This window comes from Pelmatolapia mariae, linkage group LG8 (assembly GCF_036321145.2).
Source record: "Pelmatolapia mariae isolate MD_Pm_ZW linkage group LG8, Pm_UMD_F_2, whole genome shotgun sequence".
In the NCBI taxonomy this organism is placed as follows: Eukaryota; Metazoa; Chordata; class Actinopteri; order Cichliformes; family Cichlidae; genus Pelmatolapia; species Pelmatolapia mariae.
Genome location: NC_086234.1, coordinates 24453065 through 24476498, shown reverse-complemented (window position 1 = coordinate 24476498; position 23434 = coordinate 24453065). Strand labels below are relative to the sequence as shown.

The 23434-nt window shown below is 39.1% G+C and overlaps 1 protein-coding gene across 1 annotated transcript in view; it reads left to right on the top strand.

Annotated features, from left to right (window-relative positions):
* Positions 1-23434, top strand: part of LOC134632818 (ras-related protein Rab-26) — a 144265-nt gene that overhangs the window by 63948 nt on the left and 56883 nt on the right. Inside the window, exons 4-5 of the mRNA XM_063481633.1 lie at positions 296-362; positions 16714-16766. Of these exons, the coding sequence (XP_063337703.1) occupies positions 296-362; positions 16714-16766 (120 nt within the window). The remainder of the gene's footprint in view (positions 1-295; positions 363-16713; positions 16767-23434) is intronic.

Here is a 23434-nt window from a genome sequence, read left to right as displayed (position 1 = left end):
CCAGTCAAACCGTCCCTACCATATGTATATATATATACATATATATATATATACATACATACATACATATATACACACACACACACACACATGCTTGTAATCACTTAATTAGCCTTTTGGCTTTGTGTTCTACAAATACCAACCTCCACACTCAATGCAGAATTTGTCTTAACATAGAGATGCTGTTTTAAATTTAGTTGCTAAACTGCTAAGCTATTAATCAATCTGTTTAGTTGTTCACTATGCCAACTGATGTTCTGTTCATCCTGCTCTTCCTTCCTCCATTCTCTCTCAGATATGGGACACTGCTGGCCAGGAGCGTTTTCGGAGTGTCACTCACGCTTACTATCGTGATGCTCACGGTAGGATTCCTCCGTTTGTGTTTGTGAGAACCTCTTTGGTTGTGACTGACATGCCTTCTCTGCACTCTCTATTTTCTCCTGACACAGCCAGACTGTTCTGACAGACATTTCATTGCCTTTGTTTTCTTCAAATGTGTGACTGGCACCAGCAGGCATGCTGCTCCCTGTTGTTCCCTCATACCTGTTGGGATTGCAAAAACATGCATGTTGCTTTGATAGACTGTGGTGTGTGTAGGCGTGCGTGCGTGTGTGCGTGTGTGCGTGTGTGTGTGTGGGTGTGGGTATGTGCATTTCCACCTGTATTTCTCACATTGCCGGGACATGAACTTCCTTACTTCTTGGTACAAAAAGCAAGCCATTTTAACACAATTAATACACTTTGCCACAGAGTCTTGGTTCTGTAAGTATTAGCTGAGTATTGGTAAGTGATGGAATCACCATACTCTGGCAAATGCTTGTGCCCACACACACACACATGCACAAACACAGAGGCTCAATGCTGCGTGCAGGTTCTCTTAAGCGAGAGGCTAACCACTGGGTGGGAAAATGAGCCTGCCTCTCACACAGTGGGGAATGGGAGGGGGGGGGGGGATTGGGGAGCTCTGAGCTATTCCCACGTGTGCTTGTGAGGGTGTATGTGTGTAGTAGTTATATCTCGAACAGCCCCGCTGAGTACTGATAACAGTTTGCCTCAGGCCAACCTGAATGAGCAGGTGTAGTCGAACACACACACAAACTTGCTGGCATTATCTGAAACGCGAAATCTGCTCAGCAGCATATAAAATAGCATCATGATGGGACGTGGCTGAAAACGTGTACCCGATTGTGTCCATTATGTATGTGTGTGCGCTTGGCTTTGATGAGGTTTGCATGTGTTATACATAAGTACGTTTGTGTGTGTATGATGGCCAGTTCCCCAGCATCATTCTGATCTGTCAGTGCAACAGTTTAGCCTCACTGATCTTTAACAAGGCACCAAGGGAACCTCAAACCAGCTCCTCTGAGTTGTCCGTCTGTTGCTGACTTTTAAATCAAGCTCATTCGCTCTGACAGACAGGACCAGGGGAGGGAATCCAGCCCAAATGCAGCTGTCACGAAAGCTGTCTACTACTGTGAACTAATGGACAGTTTTTCATGACTCACACTTTGAAATGTAAAGATCCCACAGTCAGGGGTCTCGTTTCCATTTCTGAGCACCGCCAGGTAAAAGTGAGGAAGTCCAAAGTGTGGAAATAGTAAACAGATTTAAGTCAGTAGTTTAAAATCTACAATTTTAATTACAGTTAAAGTCTCACAGTCCTGTCAAGGAAGATAAAGTTTCACTGCTCATACTTCTTTATTATTTTCTTTTATCTCTACATGGATGATTAGCTGAGTGCATATGCTCTCTGTCAAACTCATTACTGGTTACTGATTCGATGTCTTTGGAGCTCTTCACTATAGCCCGTGCTCTCTGTCACTGATCTGCTCCACCGCCATCTGCTGTATTGTGCACATAAGGTACTATGCTGAAAAGTGTCTACATGAAAATGTCACGGCCTGCCAGATCAGACAACAGACTTCACACTGCTGGTTGTGTCGCTACACAACACACAATGAGTCATAACTCATCTCCACTCCTGCTTGTATTTGTTGGTGACTGACACATAACCAACCTTGTGATACTTTACAAGGCATACTTGGTATAATAAGATAACAATGAAAACTTGACTGCAAAGATGGAAACCAGTCATACAAAGCAGGCAGTTGCACTTTATATTTGTATTTAATAGTGCTGTCAATAAATTAAAAACAAAACAAATTAATCTCACAGTTGTCTGTAATTAATCGCGATTAATCGCAATTACTTGATCCTGATTACTTGATTTTAACTGCATGCGCTAACTGCGTTAACTGCATTAAAAGTTTTAATTGCAATGTGGATTAATTTGCGTTAACTCACAGTTGGGAGAAGTCGCCCCTTTGCTAATGACTTTGCCTAAATGCTATTTGGACTCAGTGTTTGTGAGGACCTTTAGAAGAAGCAGCGAAAAGTTTTGTACATTTTTTTGGGAGACAGTTTAAAGTTTTTTAGTTTTTAAATGTGACCAATGACTTGCCCAAGATAGCTCAGTAGTTGTTGGAGGTGAATGAAGCATGTCTCAGAGTACTACTATGCCCTCTAGACAACTATTGATGTTTGTCTTATTTAATTCTGGCCCCACTCTCACTTTTTATTGTGTCCATGAACAGAGAGCAAAGAAATTCAGACAACCAGTACAAATGAGCTGGTGGTTGGAGTGAGCCCAGTGCAATCTGCCAGGCCCATCTGGTGTAGAGGGTGATGTGAAGGTCCAGCTGGGTCCAGAAACCAGCCGCAGACTCTTTTTTTCACTCCCTTCTCCCCCAGTGGAACTGACAGTTTGTCATTTCCGCAGCATGGAGCGAAACCACAGGGTACTAAAAAAGAAAAAAAAAGAAGAAAAGCAGACTTGGTGGTTGAGACAAGAAACAAGAGGAGGAAGGCAAGGAAAGGGAGGTATTGAGACATAAAATACCGGGGTGGTGTGGGGTGGGGGGGCTGATGCAAGCATGACAGAGTGAAAAATTGAAAGATGCTTGGAAAGACAAATTAATTTCTCAAATCAAGAATGGAAACCAAGATGTCTAGAGGAGCAAAGCGGTCAGAACCATTTAACATTGCAAACAACCAGCTTTCATCACAAAAGGCAGCTGACAAAAATCAATTAACGTCAAAGCAGAAAGCAGTGTGAATAAAAGACTATAATGAAACACTGTAGCACTTTCCTCAGAAGATTTCCTGCATGGCAAAACGCCTCATTGCATCTGAACACAGGCGCAATAAAATTAATACAGTAGAATAAAAGAAGAGTGGAGCTCACGATTTTGAAGTGACTGGTTTCATTTTAGCCACTTAGCATGCTGCTACTGAATGCAACTGCCATCTTTAGCGAACACAACTAAAACACAACACCATCACTACCTTTAACTGGGTGTACTCAGTCACTTTGAAAGAGTTTCATTTCGGGCTGAAAGGTCTCCCATTTGCTGACATGGCATTTTGTTACAAAGTCTTTCCCATTTCTATATCTCACATACAGAAGTAACACGATGAACTCAGTGAAACAGAATAATTGAGTTAATAGATTTAGAGGAACAGGTAATGGCTGCATTAGAGATGATGCCTCCAAAGGGTGCTTTATGATTGAAAGGGTTGTTCGGGCGGTATTGTTCTGAATGAGGTGCTTTGGCTGCTTCATTTCCTTATAATGGCCTTCATTGCTTTTGCTACCCATGGTGTAAGGAAGCGGGGTTATGGCACATCTCAGTGAAATGCTCCACTCCATCATTAATGCTGCTATTTAAATAGGTTTCTGTCTAAAATGCAATAATCTTTTCAGTCTTTCAGTGCCATCCAAGGTCTTAAATCCAATGTCAAAAGTCTTGAAAATGATTAAATCATTACCATTAACATTACTATTGTCCTCTAAGTTGCATAAACGTCAGTCTTGTGTGTTTTTGGAGACAATGTGAATTGATTTTTGTGTTAACAGAGATATAAAACAAAACCAACATGCATCGTAATATGACATAAAAAAGATAACGCTATGGAAGTAAATGTAGATGGTGTTAACGTTGGGCTAATATGAAGAAGTGGAGGTACAACCAGTTTTTTTTAAACTGAAAAAGTAAGGCATTCAAAGTCAGTTGCACTTTGTAGAAGTTTGAGTACGCTTAATAACCCAAGTATTTAAGTTGGACAGGAAGTCAACAAACATAAAACAACTGAAACCAGTGACCAGCAAAGACCTGCTATCACTCAGTATTGCTGTGTGGAACATCACGCAGCACAATCCACTGAACAAAATCATTCAAAAAGCTCATAGGCATTTCACTTATATTGAAAAAGAGAAAATCAATGCCAGAACATTCTAAGTGGCACCAAACCTTATGGGCCACTGTCACCCCTCATCATTACAGTTACTCAAATTGTTTTATTAAAGTCTCTGTTGACTGAGCTCAATCAATAAGTAAATTGCTTTTATTATATTTATCAACCCAATGTGCATATCATGTGTGCCAGTTTTGTTTTGTTTTTCCCCCGATATGACTGTAAATACTAATGTTTGGGAACTCAAATTCCCCTCTCCCTTTTCTATATATTTTCAGCAATTTAACAGATTATTCTCGAATTCTGATGCCCCAAAAGGCTGTTGGTATTTCTAGCAGAGGTCTTCTTTGAGATGAACTAATTATTCTTTAAAGGGATGCTGTGATAATTAATTGAATGGAGTCATAAAAGTGACAGGCAAATCGCTGTTTAATGCATAAGTGTCTCAGTTAATTGGTCTATTTTAGAGGGTTTTGAGACTTAACTCCCAAGTGAGATGCAGAAAGGAGAGGCGTGATGTGCACATACTGCAGGAGGTGGAAAAACCAATGTCTGGCTTGCTTGTCAACATCATGACTGGTACTCATGGAGAAAATTAAGCTCCTAATATCCACTCGGTCATTGGCAAGACATTTTGTGTTCGGGGTTTAATATTCACCCCTTTTAAAGTAAATTTTCTCTATTTATGACCCACGAAATGAAAATATTAGAACAGAAAAAATATTACATTTCAAAGGCAAATACATTTTGACGTAACATCTTTTGTTTTTTTGAAAATCAGCCTTTTTTTTTAGCACGTGGCTATAACACAACCCAATCCTAAGCGTAGGTGGGTCACTAGATCACAGCAGCAAATCTACAGCAGAATGACTGAGAAGAAAAGAATGAAGGTGCTGCAATTAGAGACCTGAATCCCAGTAGTTCAATTCCTTGAACTGTTAGCTGATTGTAGTGCTAGTGGAAGTGGTACTGATAAGCAGAATCATTAAGATAGCAGACTGATTTCAGTTCATGTGCCGGAGGAGGTAAATAGTGGTGCAGTCTGCAGCTTGGCTATGGACATTTTTATAGCACAAAAGTGTGATGGTAGAGTACAAACTCCACCCAGGATAGAAACAACTGCATTATACTGCTAACACAACTTTGGCTCTTTGCAAGCACCTGCACAGATAGCATGCTAGCGCTAGCCAAGAAGCCAGAGTGATGTTAGCTAAGTGAATGCTGACTACAACCCAGTAGGCAGATCCTGAACTTCAACCAATAACAAATGGCTGAGCAGTTAGGCCGCAATCTGCATTTCTGCCTGTCCATGTTTCTAAAGTAGAATCACTGTGGGGATAGCTTTAAAGTCTCTTTGTGCTGGTTTTTATATCTGTGCTGTGTGCCGTGCTTTATGTTCATACCTAAATACTAAGAGAAAAATCATATGTGTGTCCTCATTAGCATAGGGCAGAGCATTTGGCTCTTCAGCTGCTAAATAGCTGCATGTGGCTCCTGAGTTACTGGTTAGAATTAGGGTTAACCGTAACCCTATTTAATTCTGTTAATATGAATACAATAATTATTAGTCTGTTCTCTCACAATTACATCAGCCCGTCTGTCTTTTTCTCTTTTTGCTTGAAGGAAGTAAAATGACTCTTGATGTTAAAGGTTGCCGACGTCTGAGTTAGGGATTTGTGTTGGTGTGTGGGATTGTAGCCTCAGATTTATATTTTTAAATGGTAATTATGAGACAATGTGTTTCAGATTATTTTATAGAGAAATGTGAAAGTAATGCAACAAGTAGTATAATTGATTACTTTCTCCTAGGAGTAATTAAGTGACATAATGCATTACTGTTAAGAAAAGTCTTCTGTGTAGTGTGTGCAATACATTACTTTTTTTTGCATGAATGCAATGCCATTGGTATGCTGTTTAGCGATGGTGGTGACTCCTCAAGCAGAGCCAATGAGAATCGATAGGAATCTAATCGATGGTGGAATTGGAATTGCTAAATTTGTACCAGTTCCAATCTGGAGCTGCAATGGTCTAGTCAAAGTCCAGGCATCGATGTGATATGAGTTTGTGACGATTGGGGTGGTATCCTAAGAGCTGTGCACAAATGAATGTGTGCAAACCAATTTTTGTAAAGAAGAGTTGGCCAGTATTCTTTCCTGGTGATGAATAAAAAACATTAGTTACTGCTGCTAAATGTGGTTCTAACATTAGAACCATGGAGTACCTAGCTTTTTTATGCAGACCTGTGAAAACTTCTTCACACTAACAGGTACCTGTTTCCAAAAAGTTGCACTCCATAGCCAAACTCATTAGCTAGTTTCTTAAAAGGTGCTACTTTACTGCTATGCGGAAAGCATTAATAATAAGAAGAATAACAATAGATGATGTTTGGCTGTTTGTTTCACCTGCCTCTTCATCAGAATGTCATCAACTTTGCTACAAGCATCTGCAAGATAATATTAGTGACAAAGAACAGCTGTAGAACCTATAGAGGCTACATCTATTTCAGATTAAATCAGTCTCATTACCCAATAATGTTGCTGCTCTGCTCGGCCTCATCCGGTCTTGCCCGCATCATTTTTTATTCCTTCTATTCCATCTTACTGGGCCACTATTCTTGTCACTAATGAGCAACCGTAGACCTCAGTCTGCTGCAGCAGCTTGTGGGGGCGACACATAACCCAACTAAGATCGGAAGGAGGGACAGCAGCAGGGAGAACGCTGATCAAGACAACATCTGTGGCAATGAGGAGAAAGGTAGAAAAGAAAAGATGGAGTGAGAAAGATGGGCAGGAACAAAGAAAGGAGATGAAAAGGGTTTGCATGAAAAAGCAGGAAAGGGTGACTGGAAGCAAAACATTAATGACATTGCTCTGTTCTGTGAAAGCAGCAAGCTGTGCAATTCATCATCAAAATCTATGTATTTCTTTCTCATATGCACATATCTTATATCTACTTGTGTATTTTAAATATTATAATTCATATGCAAGGTCACCATAAAATTTATTTTTTTTGGCTTTTTTGGGGGGGGGGTTGTAGAGAGTTATGATGAAGCTCAAAATCTGCTTGTACTCTCCACTGAATTCATTATTGAGCTAGTGTCATTACTTCTTACTCTACCTGCTTATATTTTACAGTCTCCTGAAAAGACAGGTGTCAGCTATTTGTGGGTGCTTCCTAGAGAGGAATCATTAATCGCTCTTCATGGTGATAGAGCCACTTCTTTTTATAATGGATGCCATAGAATGAGGACTATTCTGTGCTTAGGCAGGCAAAGAGGTAGAGATGGTAAGTGGTGCTATAGCTGTCGGAGGAATAGTGAAAGTCATGGAAGGAGGGGACTGTGTAGCAATGTCACATTCTCCCTTTCATTTTGACATACAGTAACATCAATGGCAGGACAAAAACTTGCCTGAAGGTATGAAATGAAAATATTTCTCATCAGTGAGAAATGTCATATAGACAGAAAGGCTTTTTATTAGCAGGGGTCCTTTGCATGGTGTAGAGGTTCCGTTTGATTCTGAAGGCAGAAATGGATTGTGACTCTACTTTGTAAGCTCATGAAAATGTTATGGCACATAAATTAGTGTAATCTGTAAAGTCACCTTTGAAACTTTTCTTTTAAGGCCTGATTTGAGTCGTAATTCTCATGCCTGTATATACTTTATGTTTACCAGATCCACAGATTTGTACACTAAATATAAAAACAAACATGCTTCAGTATGTAGTCTTCCAAGATGGCGACCAGAACTACATTCCACACTTTTTGATTTTTTTGAGTATTGTTCAGGTACTCATATACATCAAATGTAGGGATACTTATTAGTAGAAGTGGGCGATATAGCCTCAAAAAAATCTTGCGATTTTGCGATAACGATATTTTGGACAAAACAACGTCATAGTTCAATAGTATTGATGCAGATGGCCGCCCCTCTCTGAGCCTGGTTCTAGAAAGGTTTCTTCCTGTTAAAAGGGAGTTTATCATTCCCTCTGTTGCTAACGGCTTGGTCATAGGGAATGTTTTATTGTTGGGGTTTCGTCTCTATTATTATAGAGTCTTGACCATAAACTATAAACCACCTTGAGACAACTGTTGTTGTGATTTGGCACTATATATACACAATTGAACTGACACAGCATACTATTCAGTAACACAGCAAAACTTAAAAGCCAAGGCAGTTTTTTTCCCTGCAAAAAGCTAAGCAATAGCTTAACAATATTTAACAACAGCTAAAGTAACTGTAAAACTGTCACTGCCCAGACAGTTTTTTACTCCAAACAGCAAGCCAAGACAGATCGATCCCAGATAATAGACTGACACAGTGTCGACAGTGTCCGGGCAATCAGGTATCCCAAAATACATTTCTAACTGTGATAATGACAGAGAATAGTGCCCTGAACTATGAGTAAAGTTTTGAAATAATACTGTTTCTGTGTCACCAAATGCACAATATTTTAGGGAAGAATGTAGGGGGGTACTCTTCACATGTGTGGTCGATGTGTCAAGATAGCGCTGATCTGCACAAGTGCTCTGATGTTTTCATTAACTGTCAGCTGACTGGTTGTCGCCATTCATGATACCTGCTGAGAACATCCTCACCACAGAACACTGAGCGTGGGCCGCTGGAACTGAATCATTCACAGGGGTTTTTTTCCTGATCAGACATGTTAAACTTAACAGTTTAAATAAATAAATTAAAACCAACAATAAACAATATAAATATTTTAATACAGAAAGGAAAGTGAGCGCTTTTTCACTGGGTACATAAACATATGGACCAGCATTTTGATGCTGTTTGTAGATATTATTGATTCAACTGTACTCTAAACACCAGCTGTCTGTTATACGTTTTAGAAGTCTACTATAAAAAAAGAAGCTGTGTATGAATTTCTAATGTTTTTGAAAGCAGACAGTCTGATGGTTAATCAGTTACCTTTAATTTAATATACAGGTGTAGAGTTCTTTACCACCTCCTTCCACATCAGTCTAGTGTTTTTGACCTTTCAGAATAATTTCACATTAATGGGCCTTTTACTGAATAACTGAGCGTATAGGCACAGCAGATAATTAGGTGTACTATGTGTTATTTTCATTCCAAATATAAACCATAAAAGTAAAAAGGCAGTAAAGCACATAGTGAAGCCAATTTAATGTCATTTGTTGTGGTGCTGTGTTATCCTGTTCTCAGAAGTATGGACAGGAACCGAAATAATCAATTAAATATGTCCATTTCAGTCCTTGGAAGATACACAAATCCCTTTGGGGTTTCTTCAGGAAGGGCATCTGGTGCACAAATCTAACGAATCAAAACATGGAGTAACCTGCTCTTGTGAACCCTCGTGAATAAGGGAATAGCTCGTTAGTTATTAATAACTTAACTTTCATTATGGTTGCATATTTACTTGCGTTATGTTTTGCTCAATACCTCACAAAATGTATTTGATGATTTTGTACACTGGGCTAGTTTACACAGTGCATTTATACATTTAAACTTTTGATATAGTCACTTGATTTAAAAGTTAATGTGGCAAATGACATAATGCAATATTGATGCTGCAAACATCACAGTATGAAGTGCTCAAAAATGACTACAGTATTTTTTAGACCATAAGGCGCACCGGATTAAAAGGTGCATTAAGCGAAACAGAACAGTCAGATAAGTCAAACTTTAATCAACTCATTCTTCTTGCTTCCTCCAGTTCCGTACCATTGATTCATTAATGTTGAATTCTGTCGCAGCTGCTCTATTCCGTGTTGTTGCAGTATATTAATGACTAACCTCGTATTGTGGATGGATTATCTCAGTTGTTCTCCTGACTGAAGTTTGGTTCGTTTACAGCATCCTGCCATGCGATTGCATTTGTCCCTAACCATCAGGAACCCTCACGTTAACTTTTATCGAGTGGAAAAAAGTTAGCGTTCATCCTCCAGCTTCACTGTGTTTATGTTATGCTAACATAGCTGTGTCGCTAGCGATCACGTAGCACATCATTATATACCAGCTAGCCCAACTTCCGTAACCGTACAAACGTCACTGCTGTTTAGTTTTCTGTCTTCATTTATGTCGGAAGTGATAGCAGAGCTGTACATTTGAATTTTTCCACAAATCTCTCAGTCAGAACATGCTATATCATGTTTAAGTGGAAACCAGTGAGCTAACTTCCTGCTAACTTCTATTTCTGTTAAATTTAATAAATTCTGTTTTCATGGATGCCTGGATGTTAAACCTAATAGTTATAACTGGTAAAGCATCAACGCTGATCATTTTATTAGAGATGAAAGAGTTTAGAAAGTTTTTAACTCTCAGTGATCCCGCACTGTTCGTTTGACTTTGGGACCTGAAGCGGAAGGAGTTTTGGACCCAGATTACTCCGCGAGGCTCATGACTATGGTAGCCGTAATGCTCCGACAATCCTTCAAGCGGTGCGGCTTCGTAGCTTACCAAAGTCGTACTAAAGCATTTTTTGACAGATTTTTGAGCACCATGTACCACATAAAATCGGTTCGAAGTCAGTGAGCACAACCAGAATTTATACATAAGGTGCACTGGATTATAAGGCGCACTGTCAATTTATGAGAAAATTAAAGGATTTTAAGTGCGCCTTATAGTGCAGAAAATATGGTATGTTTAAAATTGGCTAAATTACTGTGATGAAATAAAAATGATACAGTGCTTTTATCAGGTGCATAAAAGCTACAAATGGGTCATTTTAGCACATTCGTATGTAGTTGCTTGACAGCATGATGACATCATGCGCTTTCAAGGGCCAAGAATGGGCAAGTTTGGTTATACCTGATCATACCGAAGATGTTAGTGGAAAAAACACACGAAAAAGACAGTGTCATAATAATATGATATGTATTATAGCTTAGCTAAAAAAAAAAAAATGTCACATGCACATGTTAATTTTCCTTTATTATAATCTCATTGTTTAACTGTAAAAAAAAATACCAAAGTTTAATTAAATAATCATGATTATGAAATGTTACAGTTTCAGGTAAAGTAAGATATTTAGGCGTATTTTGCAAATTTAACATTCAGCAGTCACGATACTCAGCATACTCCTGACCTGCTCCTACTTGCATTTATATGCATACGATCTGTATATTCAAGGGAAGGAGAGCAGGCAAGGTCAGCAAGTGATTATTGGCACAGATTATCATCTGAGAGATGATGGATGGCAGTACTCTTTATGGATCACTTCACTCTCCATCTCTTCATGCTCAAACTTTCATGCACGCACTTGGATTGTCAAGGTGGTAGTGGCTCACAAAGTCATTCATGTTGTGTGTAATACTGATAATAATTTATGCTGGGGTCATATGCAAAGATGAAAGGTGTCTTGGTGGATTGGCTGTCTGAAACTGATATGATGTGAGTGAGGATCCTTGTTTTCTCTGAGCTGTGGAATGAGTGATGCCACGGTGTGTTGCCTGCATATAAAACACACTTTTACCTTCAGCTTTCTGCTCTCTGCTTTCTGCCCAAACAAATGTCACAGCAATTAAGGGGAAGTCTCAAACTCCCTCATTTGTGACAAAAGGCCTTTTTCTGCTTTCAGTACAAAGTCTGAACACGAGGGCTTTTTTTTTCTCCACATTTTAGTGCCACACATCAGAGAGCTCAAAAGACATTTCATGTACTTTAACTACTGGACACACACATAAACCCGTGAGAGGTTATAAATGACAGTCGCTAATGTATTTTTCTAAACCATGAAAAACATGCACATTTACACCATTACAAGAAAAAGTAGTTGAAATGGAGATAGAAAATAAATGTACACTGTTAGAAAAAACATCTTAAAAAAACAGTAATATTCCAGCAGCTGGGGCGCCAAAATAATACCATAAAATAACAGAAAATAACTTTCTCATAAAAATACGGTTATTTTCAGTAATGACAATACAGTTTGTTGCCCTAATTTTACATGGGATCTTGCCTTTTCAAGTGATTTTAAACATTAAATTAGGAACATTTTAATGTGATTAAACAATGAAATTACCTATAAACAAGGTCAATGAATGTGGCAATATGAATAATAATACTTAAATGTACAGAAATATACAGTTAACAGTTGGTTTAAATAATAATGGATTGCATGCCCTGGGACAGACTGACAGAGGTGAGGCTGCCATATCGCACCATCGGCCCCTCTGGCCATCACCAGTAGGCGGTAGGTGAAGTGTCTTGACCAAGGACACAACGACCGAGAGTGTCCGAGCCGGGGCTCGAACCTTCAATCTTCTGATTACAAGGTGAACTGCCAACTCTTGAGCCACTATCGCCCTAAATAGCAATAATAATAATAATAATAATAATTATTTGATGTTAAAAAAGTTTATAAGAATCATTCTATATATTTTTCCATAGCATTACATTTGAATTTAACAGTTCAATCTTTCAAATAACGGACACATATTTGTGAAATCATGATACATTTGTGAATGTATTTTAACAATCTAAATATGCATATGTACAGACAGATACATTTAAAAAACAAGAAATATTACATTACAGTGATTTTACATTAATTTACATTTGAAATGTGAAATCACAGTCTATTTATGTACATTTAATGATATTCTAGAAGAACAGAACAAAACTGTAAAATACACAGTAAAATATATTTTTTACAGTGTATGCTACACATTTAAACAGGGGAAGAGCAATTATTTTAAAAGGAAGACTGGAAGCATCTAAAGAAAAGCGATTAGCTGGCTCTGAAGTAAAAGAATAACGTTTAACACCTCATATTTTACTAATTAGGAAAAATGCTGGTGACTGCCCGTGTAACCCCTCAGCCTTCTAGGAGCTGTGGTATCAAAATCCTGTATTGCATTGTTCTGGAGTTATCACATTCAAAAGATTTTCAGAAAACTTGATCCCTGACCTTGAGGTCAATGGTATCAATTTGAAACTCCTACATCACCTCATTTTGACATACCCTTTTATTGTCAAATGAGTATTGTCTATTTACTCTCTACTTTGGGGTAAGAAGCGGCTAACAGAGGCTCACAGTAGCAAAAACAGTACTGATTCGGGATATCCTCAACAGCTCACATCAGTATGGTTCTCATTGGTCAGAAGTGAGCCTCTTTGGCTCATTTACCCATGTTGGACTCCTTTTACAAACTTTTACATCTTCTTTCAGAGCAAAGAGACGTGGACACTTCTCACCCAGCATTGACAGCTGAGGTAAACAGTCAACAGTAGACTTCGACACATAGGGAAAAACTGCTGTCCAGACAGTAGCAGAAACACACCAGCAATTATGGGGTACATTTAATGGTTTTGATCTTCCTTGACTGACTTAAATATTTTGTCTTACAGCAGCCAACATAGCTATGATTATGCTCTTGAACTGGGAGGGATAAGAAAGCAGAACTCAGTTGACTGTAATCTATTGTCATGTAGTGGCCAATATTTTACACACTAACTTTAAAACTGATTATTTTCTCAAAGAGAAACAGGCAACACTTTACCCTAATCTATACCACCCCACACCATCTTCTTACTTGTACCAGTAGTTGTACGTTAGCAATCCTGACTTACAGCTATTTAGTGAATAGTGTAATCCACTGCTTATGCATTGTCAGACCCAAAGACAGCCGACTAAGGGGCTGCCTGAGGCACTGAGGCTATTCACAATCATTTTTCTGACTGATTATATTTGCATATTCTGTCACACATGTACAAATTGTACTTGCGTTTTTGACCCTGTGCAAACCTCAGTGCACTTGAGCATTTGAATCTGTGACTGACTCTGTGATTGCAGATAAATCTGAGTACCTACATAGAGACTGAGGCACACTTTCAAACGTTTTGCACACATTAATATGCCATAATCATACACCAACACCTAAAACCAGCGGTTTTTCTCTCTTTTTTTTTTTTTTGCAGAGTTCATTCTTCTGCCTATTATTTTGCAACCTGTGATAACTAAACTCTGCTTCTCAGCTTCTGTGAGAAAGTTCTCCAACTTCATCTGTCTTGCTTTTGGCAAGATGTAATTGGATTAGGGAGGGTGAAGGAAAGCAACTCCTTGTGGTTTACTCTCGTCTTCTTCTAGTATCTTATAAACAACAGGGGAGAGGAAATTAACTTGTGGTGGCAGATCATCTCTCGCTCTCTCGCTCTGTCCTTCCTATCTTTTTTCTTCATGCTTCCCTCTCCCCCTCACTGTGCTTTTTCAGTTTGGCTGGAGCCAGCTGATTACAACTCATTAAACACCCTTCACGCACTTGTCTGGCTGGAATGAACAAACAAAGGATTTAATCCAAAATAGGCAAAAATGCAGCCTTGACTCTGGAGTGCCGGGATCGGGGGATGAGTAAGGAGAGTAAACAGGAGACATACTTTAGGGTGTGCATGGAATAAAGTGGCAGAATGAGGATGGAGTGAGATGTAAGTAGTGGAGAAGATGACTGGAGGGATTACATGCAGTAGGAGGAGAGGAGGTGCTGGGGAGGTAAATAGCTTACGCTAATTCTTAAAAGAGAAGGTTGTTCAAGCTGTGAAAATGAGTTAGAATTGCCCTCGCAGGTGTAATGAGTTTTTCTTTCTGTCTCGAGCTTTATAATGCACACCCTCCAGTAACACCTGAGGTGATATTATGCTCCACAGCCGAACAATGCAGTTGGAGGTAATTAGAATTCACGCGCGCAATTATGTTGTCAGATATAATACTAATACTGTGGTAAATGAAAGAGATCAGCACTTTGCTCACGTAACAGTGGGGTGCATTTTATTTTAAGATTTTCATCCAGGAAAATCCAGAGGTTTTTGGAGCATTAAAATACCAGAAAAATCACTTTTTAGTTAGTTGGAAAAATACATACCTCCATCTTCACTGAACACCACAAGTTCACGTGTCTTGTAATACAGTTAGGTTCAATTTGTTGGGAGATATGAGATGTCTAATATTTATGGTGTATTCTCCTATGTAATTATGGTGCAAAATTTCCCACATGCATCTAAGTTGACCTTTTGTGAGTAAAATCTAATTATACTTTGCAAAGTTCTGGAAAACATGCTTGGCTAAAGCAATGCTCATTTTCTGTACAGCCATCTGTAATCTGTAGTCTACCTTGACATTTAGAAGAGGATATATATTAAAAAACAAACAAAAAAAAACAAAAAAACAAAAAAAAACAGCTGCGTGTCGGTGAAACCTCGTCATCATTGCCATCAAGTAGACGCATGACTATATAAGTTTTCAAGATTTAATGTTTCATAGAAGCCAATTCTGCTCCAATCATATAGGCAACGATGACAAAATACACCATTTTCGTATGTAAAAAATGCTGACATCAGCATAAATGATCTATAAAAAAGTGTAAGTCAGCATGTTTTATAAAAACTTCATAAAAACCTCTGAATTGTAGTGTAACCCTTGCCCTTCAGAGGGAGTTCTGAGTGTCATGTTTAGGCTGTGTGCAGGCAGAAATGGTAAAATGGAGGACCCAAAGTGCAGACTCCGGAGACAAAACGTGAACTCAAAACACAGCTTTAATGCTAAACTCAAAGTAACAATCTTCCGAAACACAAAGAATAAACTTAGGCAGACAGAACACACAGCATGAATAAGGGTAGATCGCGACACTGACACAGAGAAACACAAGGCTTAAATACACAGAGGGAGCAATCGGGGAATGGTAAACAGGAGGGAAACACAGCTGGGACAAATCAGGGTTAATGAGACAAGGGAAGCAAAACCTGATACAATAACATGAGACGCAGACTTTCAAAGTAAAACAGGAAACATAACACAGAGACGCACACTTGACACGGGGATACAGCTGACAGGGGAGACAGCAACTATGGATCACAGACAGAAAACCAGAACACTAAAACTCAAACAAAACCCACACAGAGAACCTAAACTAAGAATAATCCTATAACCCATAAGACAAAGCTAGAATATAATGAAATAAACAAAATCAAAGAACCAAAAACACAACACGGGGCTGACGACCCAGGCACCCTAACACTGAGTGCTCTTGTTAATCATGAAAGACCTCATCACTGTGAGCCACAGTTAATATGAACATGCTCACTGATCACGCCAAGCAGCACTAATGGTGATTACAGTGTCTGTATTGATTATTGTGGTGAATCAATAACTTTGTGAAAGCAGACAAAAATTGGCACCACCGCCAGTAAACTGTCCAGATCACCTCTTTTTCACCCGCACTGTCGCAGCACTTAATCTAGAAGCTGCATTTATGTCCATGAAAAACAAGGCCTGCATGCTGAGTTCTCAAAGTGTGAGTTAGATCATGAAAGTGTCAATGAATTGGCACCACAGTGGTGGGAAAGAGGTGTAAGAAAATACTTTCTGGATGGCGTGAACTGTTTGTTGCCACCAAACACGCTAAATAATCTGATCACTTGTAATTTTGTGACATGAAGTTCGATCCAATTTCAAATGTGACGTTTTTTTATTTTCTCTCCTCAGCTCTGCTGCTTCTGTATGACGTCACCAACAAAGCATCCTTCGACAACATCAGGGTAAGATCAGACTCACCTGTTTGTCAGTTGCACCTCATTTCTATTCAGTTTTTGAAAGAATGTTGTCCCCCCCCCCCCCCCCACGAGGCTCTGACAAGGATAATTGGAAGAGAATGGAGGGATGGATATATGGATGATACAGTGGCTAGGCTTGCTGTGAAATTACCCTAAACCTCAGGTGGAAGGAAGCTCCTCACCAGGAGCATGAGTCAGAGCAGTCAGAGGGACTTTTACTCCAAGAGTGACGGCCAAACATCTGCAAGGAGCTTGGAGAAATGGAGATGTTAGAGTTATTAACAATGTGGGTCACATATAGCCCACTTTGAGCTCAAGTGGGCCAGACCAGTGAAACTCCCCTTTATGTTAGTGTAACAAAGTTTAACTACACATTTAATGAGGGCTGTCTGGATAAAAGAAAAAGACGTATAGTTTCAGCAGTAGGTCTCAGTTTTTTCTACATGATAAAGTAATGCTGCTGGAAGAAGTCTGTCAGCATAATTAATATCTGGCTTAAATTGTAAGAAATAAATGTGTAAAATTAAAGAAATCATTCTGTTAGCTCGTTGCCCAGACTCCCAAAAATAGAAAGTTTTTGGTAATTCATGAAAAATGTCCTCGTTTTTTTGGAGGAAAGGTTGTTTCTTTTTTCTTTTTTCATTTCTTTTTTTATTTCTATGTATATTTCTAGATATTTCTACAGTAAGTGGAAAAATGCAAAGGTTTCTGTTTAATTGCTTATTTATTAATTAGTAAAATTGGTGTGATTGACTGTGGGCAATGTCTAAAACATTAAGAAAGGTTGTAAAACACAGTTAAAAGTCCAAAAATTGATGCCTTCTTTCACATTTTTCAAAGCATCAAGTGGGCCGGACTGGACTCTTTGGTTGTCCTAATTCTGCCCCCCAGGCCTTATATTTGACACCCCTGTGTTACATTTGGGTTGGACTAACACTGAGATGTATGTGTAAGCATGTGCTCTCACACATACAAAAACAGAATTCCACAGGATGCTTAGCTGGATTATCTCTGCCTTGCAAACGTATCAGGATACCTCAGGAGGAGTCTTACAGCTCCTCCTGAGGTAGGGACATCTGCTCATTTTTAATGACATGCTGCCTTCGTGACCAGCCGGCGGGTACGAGGCATGATAAATAGCTTTATTATATGTTACTGAGACTTAGGAGGTCGTTTCATTATTCATTGACTTTCCTCCCACGTACTGGCAGTCGGCTGTATCTCTGAACATCAGCTCCTGTCTACTTCTAAATTGTTTCTTTTCATGTAAACAAAGCAGAAAAGCACAAAGATATCATTTGTGTCTGGTAAAAAAATTGCATTTGATTACATTAGTTTTCAAAGCCGTCTTCAAAGTTACGCCATAAAATCTCCTATACTTGCTCATGCTCAGACCGGGGATCAGATGAAGGCGACGGTGAAGATGATAGGAGAGCTGAGGATGACCAATGTAACACCAAATGAAGGGAGGGGACAAAGTTGAAGAGCATAGGGGTGCAGATTACAAAACTTTTATCTCTCCCTTTGAAGTGGCAGCCTGTCTGTCACTCAAACTCAGTTCCCACTGTGATTTTCCAGCCATTTATTGCCCCATTTGGTGCCACTCCCCACCGTGCCTTGTAGGTGCATGATTTTCCTTTGATTAACACGGGGCAGAGTTAAAAGCAGGAGATGCCCATTTAAAAAAGCGAGTGTCTTTCACATCAGGCAGAGGAATGGTTCCACAGCCATCTGGCAGGTCTGATCCACTTACACCTGATGTGTGTGTGTGTGGATGGATGTGCGGGGCTACCGGTGTGACCTCAGCATGCACTTGCACTCATACAGGTGTGTGTCTGTGTAGGTGTGCAAATGGCTTCATTAGCAGCGGAAGGAAGAGGAGTCCCTAGAGAGAAAGAGACACAGAGCTTAGCTTCTGTCCAAACAGCCGCTTACGGTCATTATGCCTGCAATTAAATAGCTCTCGGCTGGGGATATGAAACCTTGGATACTAACAACAAATGCCCAAACCAACCATGGATAACCCTAACTTTCAGGGGTCCCCTAGCTCGTCTGTCACATTCACTTTTAGCCAGCTGGTTGTTACTGGTCTCAGGTGTCAGCTTCTATTTGCTGCATCAGGTTTTCGAGCTAAATTTTGGGACTACATCACCCTGATGTCACCCTGACATGTACTGTTAGGAAAGCAGTCAGCCTGTTCTTTTGTGGTTTATCAGCCTTACTCTGAAATCATTTGATGATTAGATAACAGTAACAAGTGGGAGCTCTAAATACAGCAGAAAAATTGGTTTGGAAGTAATGTTCCTGTGTTATCAGTAATAGACGAATTAACTCCAAATTATACCAGTAAATTGTAAAGGAAAATGTCAGGACATCTCTTGTACCAGAGATGTCCTGACATCTAGGCCCCATCGTACCATTTATCTGTGAAATGAATCTCAAGAGGAAGTGGGTGTTGTATCTATGCAAAGTTCACAAAACGCTTTTTTGAAGAAGAACAAAGGTTTGGACTGTCAAATGTCAAAATGTCAAAGACCCTTCCAACAGAAATCTTGTCGATTGTCCATAATGTTCTGAGCGCTAGATTAGGATAAAATTCACAGGCTATACAGGCCTGAGTTAGCATAAAAATGTTAAATGTTACAGTTCATGACAGTAAAAAGACAAAAAGACGAGTATGGCTTTTTAAAAAAGGTTCCCAGGGGAAAGGCTCTTCTCTCTGAAAAGAAGATGACATCATGGGTTAGATTTGCAAAGATGCATCTGAACAAACCACAAGACTTCTGGAACAATGTCGTTTGAGAAGATGAGACCAAAGTGATGTTTGATCGTAATGCGCACCGCCACGTTTGCCAAAAACCAATCACAGCATATCGATACAAACACCTCATATCAACTATCAAGCATGGCGGTGGAGGGATGATGATCTGGGCTTTTTTTTGCAACCACAGGACCTGCCTGGGTACATTGCTGTCATTAAGATGACCATGTATGTTTTATTTATTGTATGCAACAACACAATCTACAGCAAATCTACAACAAAAGGGCTTAAAAAGAAAAGATTAAAGGTGTTTCAATGGCCTGACCAAAGATCTTACATTGATTGAAATACTGTGGTGAAACCTTCAGAGAGCTGTGCTAAACAAATAACCCCAAACATCAGTGAACCAAAGCTATGCTGTAAAGAAGAGTGCGCCAAAATCTCTCCCAAACGATGTGCAGAGCTGATAAAGTTATAAAGAAAGTTTCACTCCAAGTTGCTGCTGCTAAAGGTTTTTCTCATTTGTTTAGTGTTTCACAGGTCTGCACATCCAGTGAGGAATTTAAGGGGCTCACAGAATTTGGTGAAGGGGGCTAGTGGATGTTTTTTCTCTTTAGTGTGTGTTAATACGCTATTTTTGTTGTGGATATTTTTTCATAATGCAGTATATGTCTTCTTTTAAAATGCAAGTTTATATGAGTGATACCTTGGTCAGGGCTCTCTTGAAAAATATATATATTTGTTTTATCTCAGTGAGACTTTATGGTAAATAAAGGGGGGGGAAGGCTCAATAGGAAAATCATAATGAATACCCAAGGCACTAGCCCTTTCTTTTCTTTCTACTTGAGTGCCATGAGTTTACTGTCAATCAGAGAGCAGAGTGCAGCATACACACAAAACATTGCTCCAACAGCCTGCAGGCTTGTTCGTGTGAAGGGCAGCTCCTTGCACCACACCACACATACACAGCATGATTGTTAAATTCACTAAACATTAAAATTAGCCATTCTGAGAGAGGAGCTTAGTTGCTTTGCTGTAGTCCATGGTTTTTTGTGATCCCTCAGACTATTAGTCACTCTGTTAGGAGTCTGGAGATGGTTTCCTTCATGTGCACACAGTGTGTTTGACTGTCGGTCGGTAGAGCTCAAACCTGATGAACATTCACAATTGTTTCTCTTTCTTTTTTTTCTCTTTTTGGAGTCCTCAGAAATGTAATTTGTTCCTGTCATGATTAATTTGCCCCAGCATGTGTTTGTGAAGATTATCCTCACTTAGATCCTTGTTCTTCAAATTAAAGCCAGATTGTATATTGCATTGTTTTCCTTATATCTTTTTGTCAATATTATTCATTTTATTTAATAGATTTCTCTCTTTTAACATTTAGAACTTGAAAATCTGTTGAGTTGTTTGGCTATCCAGTATTCTGCAAAATTCTCGAGCTATAAATGGCGAAAATAGAGTTTGTACAATTCTGATGCACTTGAAAAAAAATATTTGGAATGATCGTCTTTATTCTTCTGAACTTTCTTAGGCAAACGTTCTTGTAATTTCTTTAAGCAGAGTTCAGGAATAGTTCTCCAGTCTGCTTGATTGAGATTCAAAGCTTTTGTTTGGATGTTTGCTGTTGTTCTGTTCCTCTTCCAGCCTTTTACAAAGTATTGAAATCTAGGCTCTGAGGAGGTCATTGTTGGGAAGGTTACTTTTAAAATGTATTCCACTACAGATTACAGAATACATGGCGCTAAATGTATTTTGTAACATATTCCGTTAAGTTACTCAATGAGAGTAACGTATTCTGAATACTTTGGATTACTTAATATATTGTCATGTTTTTTACAACTACATGAATGTACTATTGCTGTGTGATTTATTACTATTACTGAAGGCTTTGGCCTTGGTGAACAGTAGATGGATGAACTGAAAAATACATCTCTCAGGTCCTGTGTGTGGTCTTTACTCAATTTGTTTCCTATTTCCTAAGGACTTGATAAGTTGTCTGCTATATATAGATACAACACTGAGTCATACCTTGAATTAGATACCTTTTTTTAAATGCTTAAACAGTCCATAGTTTAGTTTTAAGAGACTTAACAGACAAAAATCCTCTGAAGTGATCAAGTATAAGGACAAGACTGAAAATGAGAGGAAAAAACTGCCAACACTCTACACAGAAAAACTTACAAAGACCTCCAGAAAGTCTGAAGAACTATTCCTCAAGACCACTTCAAAAATGACAAGAAACTCTGGCTACTTGGAAGTAAAATATAATGTAAAGAAATGAGGGGGGCTTTTGCACAGTACTGTATGTAATCTAAAGGGGTTCTCAAATGTTTTCTGTGTCTGTACCAGAGCGGACACAAATAATGTTTCCCACAGCAAAATCATATATTATAGCTAACTATGACATTATCCTCTCAGAAGCTACAAGAAGGTACATAATTTATTTTTAACGAGTGAAAAGTGACGTTATTTCTGTTCTTCATTATCATAGAGTCAGCAGCAGGTACATTAGAAAGTCTGTTTTGTTATCAGTTTGTGCTGTCTTCTTCAGAAAGGCCCACAGCTACGTGAAATGCTCGTGGGTCTTGTTTCACTTCCCAGTTGTGCAGAGAGCCATGGGAGCAACTCAGATCGGTCTGCTGGGTATTCATGTAGCTATCAAAGCCAGAGAAACAGGAAGAGCCACCAGAAAACTTTAAAAATTAGAACTGGAGATTGAACTATAAGAGGAGAAATACAAACAGTATTGAGCTATACGCTGAAGCATCAGGCATTACTGGCCTGATTTGTTGAATTATTTCTTGCTTAATTTAACTTTATGAAGCCGTAGCACTGTTATCGTTTCACATCAGAAGATAAATCCTCATTATCCTGACATGATTTTACTCCAGATTATACAGAGCAATTTGTCATGTGCGGTGTTACTTGTATAACGCATCCAGCCTCCTCTAAATGGAGCGTCGTTGTTTCCGAGTGTTTGGGTGTTTTTGTAGTTATCAGCATCAGTTCAAAAAGACAAAAACAAAAAAACAGCTTTAATGCTTCAGAGCAGATGCAGACACAGTAGGATGCTAGTGGACAGTTGGAGTGTGTGTATATCTGTGTGTGTATGTGTGTGTCACGAATATACTGCGAGCCGTAATCCCTTCAGAGAGAGCACACCTGCTCAGCACAGTGAGCCACGACAATCTGAGAAACAGGCACCCACGCAAAGGTAATTTGGGTTCATTAGTGTTCATTAGTTCTAATTACAACAATCAAGGTGCAGACACCCACACTCCCTTGTTTTTATTTGTGCTATGTATTGTATAAGGTTCATGGGGCACTGTATGCTTCACTCTTACCTGCAGGATTTGTAGTATTTGGCTGTTGTGGGAGCAAGAAATCTCCCTGGGAGTTGTGCCATCATTAGCAAGCAATATCAGCTAATAGTAGCTACCCTGGTAAGCAAGGTGCACCTTCTCCTAAACAGAGCACATCTGTTTGTGTAAATAAGAGTAATTTTTATTTGTCACATTTGCATTTCAGTGAGGAGCAGTATAGCGAAAAGAGGATTTATTTCTATTTGCAGTCATTTGTATTTTCCACACCTTTCATATGTGTGTGGGACACCTGCTTGCCATTGCACTGTTCAAGGAGATGGGTTGTAAAGTGGCTTATAGCAGATGAATTATCAACTGATGTAGGCTGTCATTGCCTTCATCTGCTATCAGCTGATATAATGGGATTGCTAACCAAGCTTGATTCACACAACTCAAGTTACCTGTGGTCCCTCCACGACCACCACTACCCCATATTTGTCATAAATAAGAACATTATGTAGTTAAAAATGAGAAATGTTTTTGTAACAGGCTGTAGACATATGTATTTCTACTCTAAAGTTGGCCTTTTT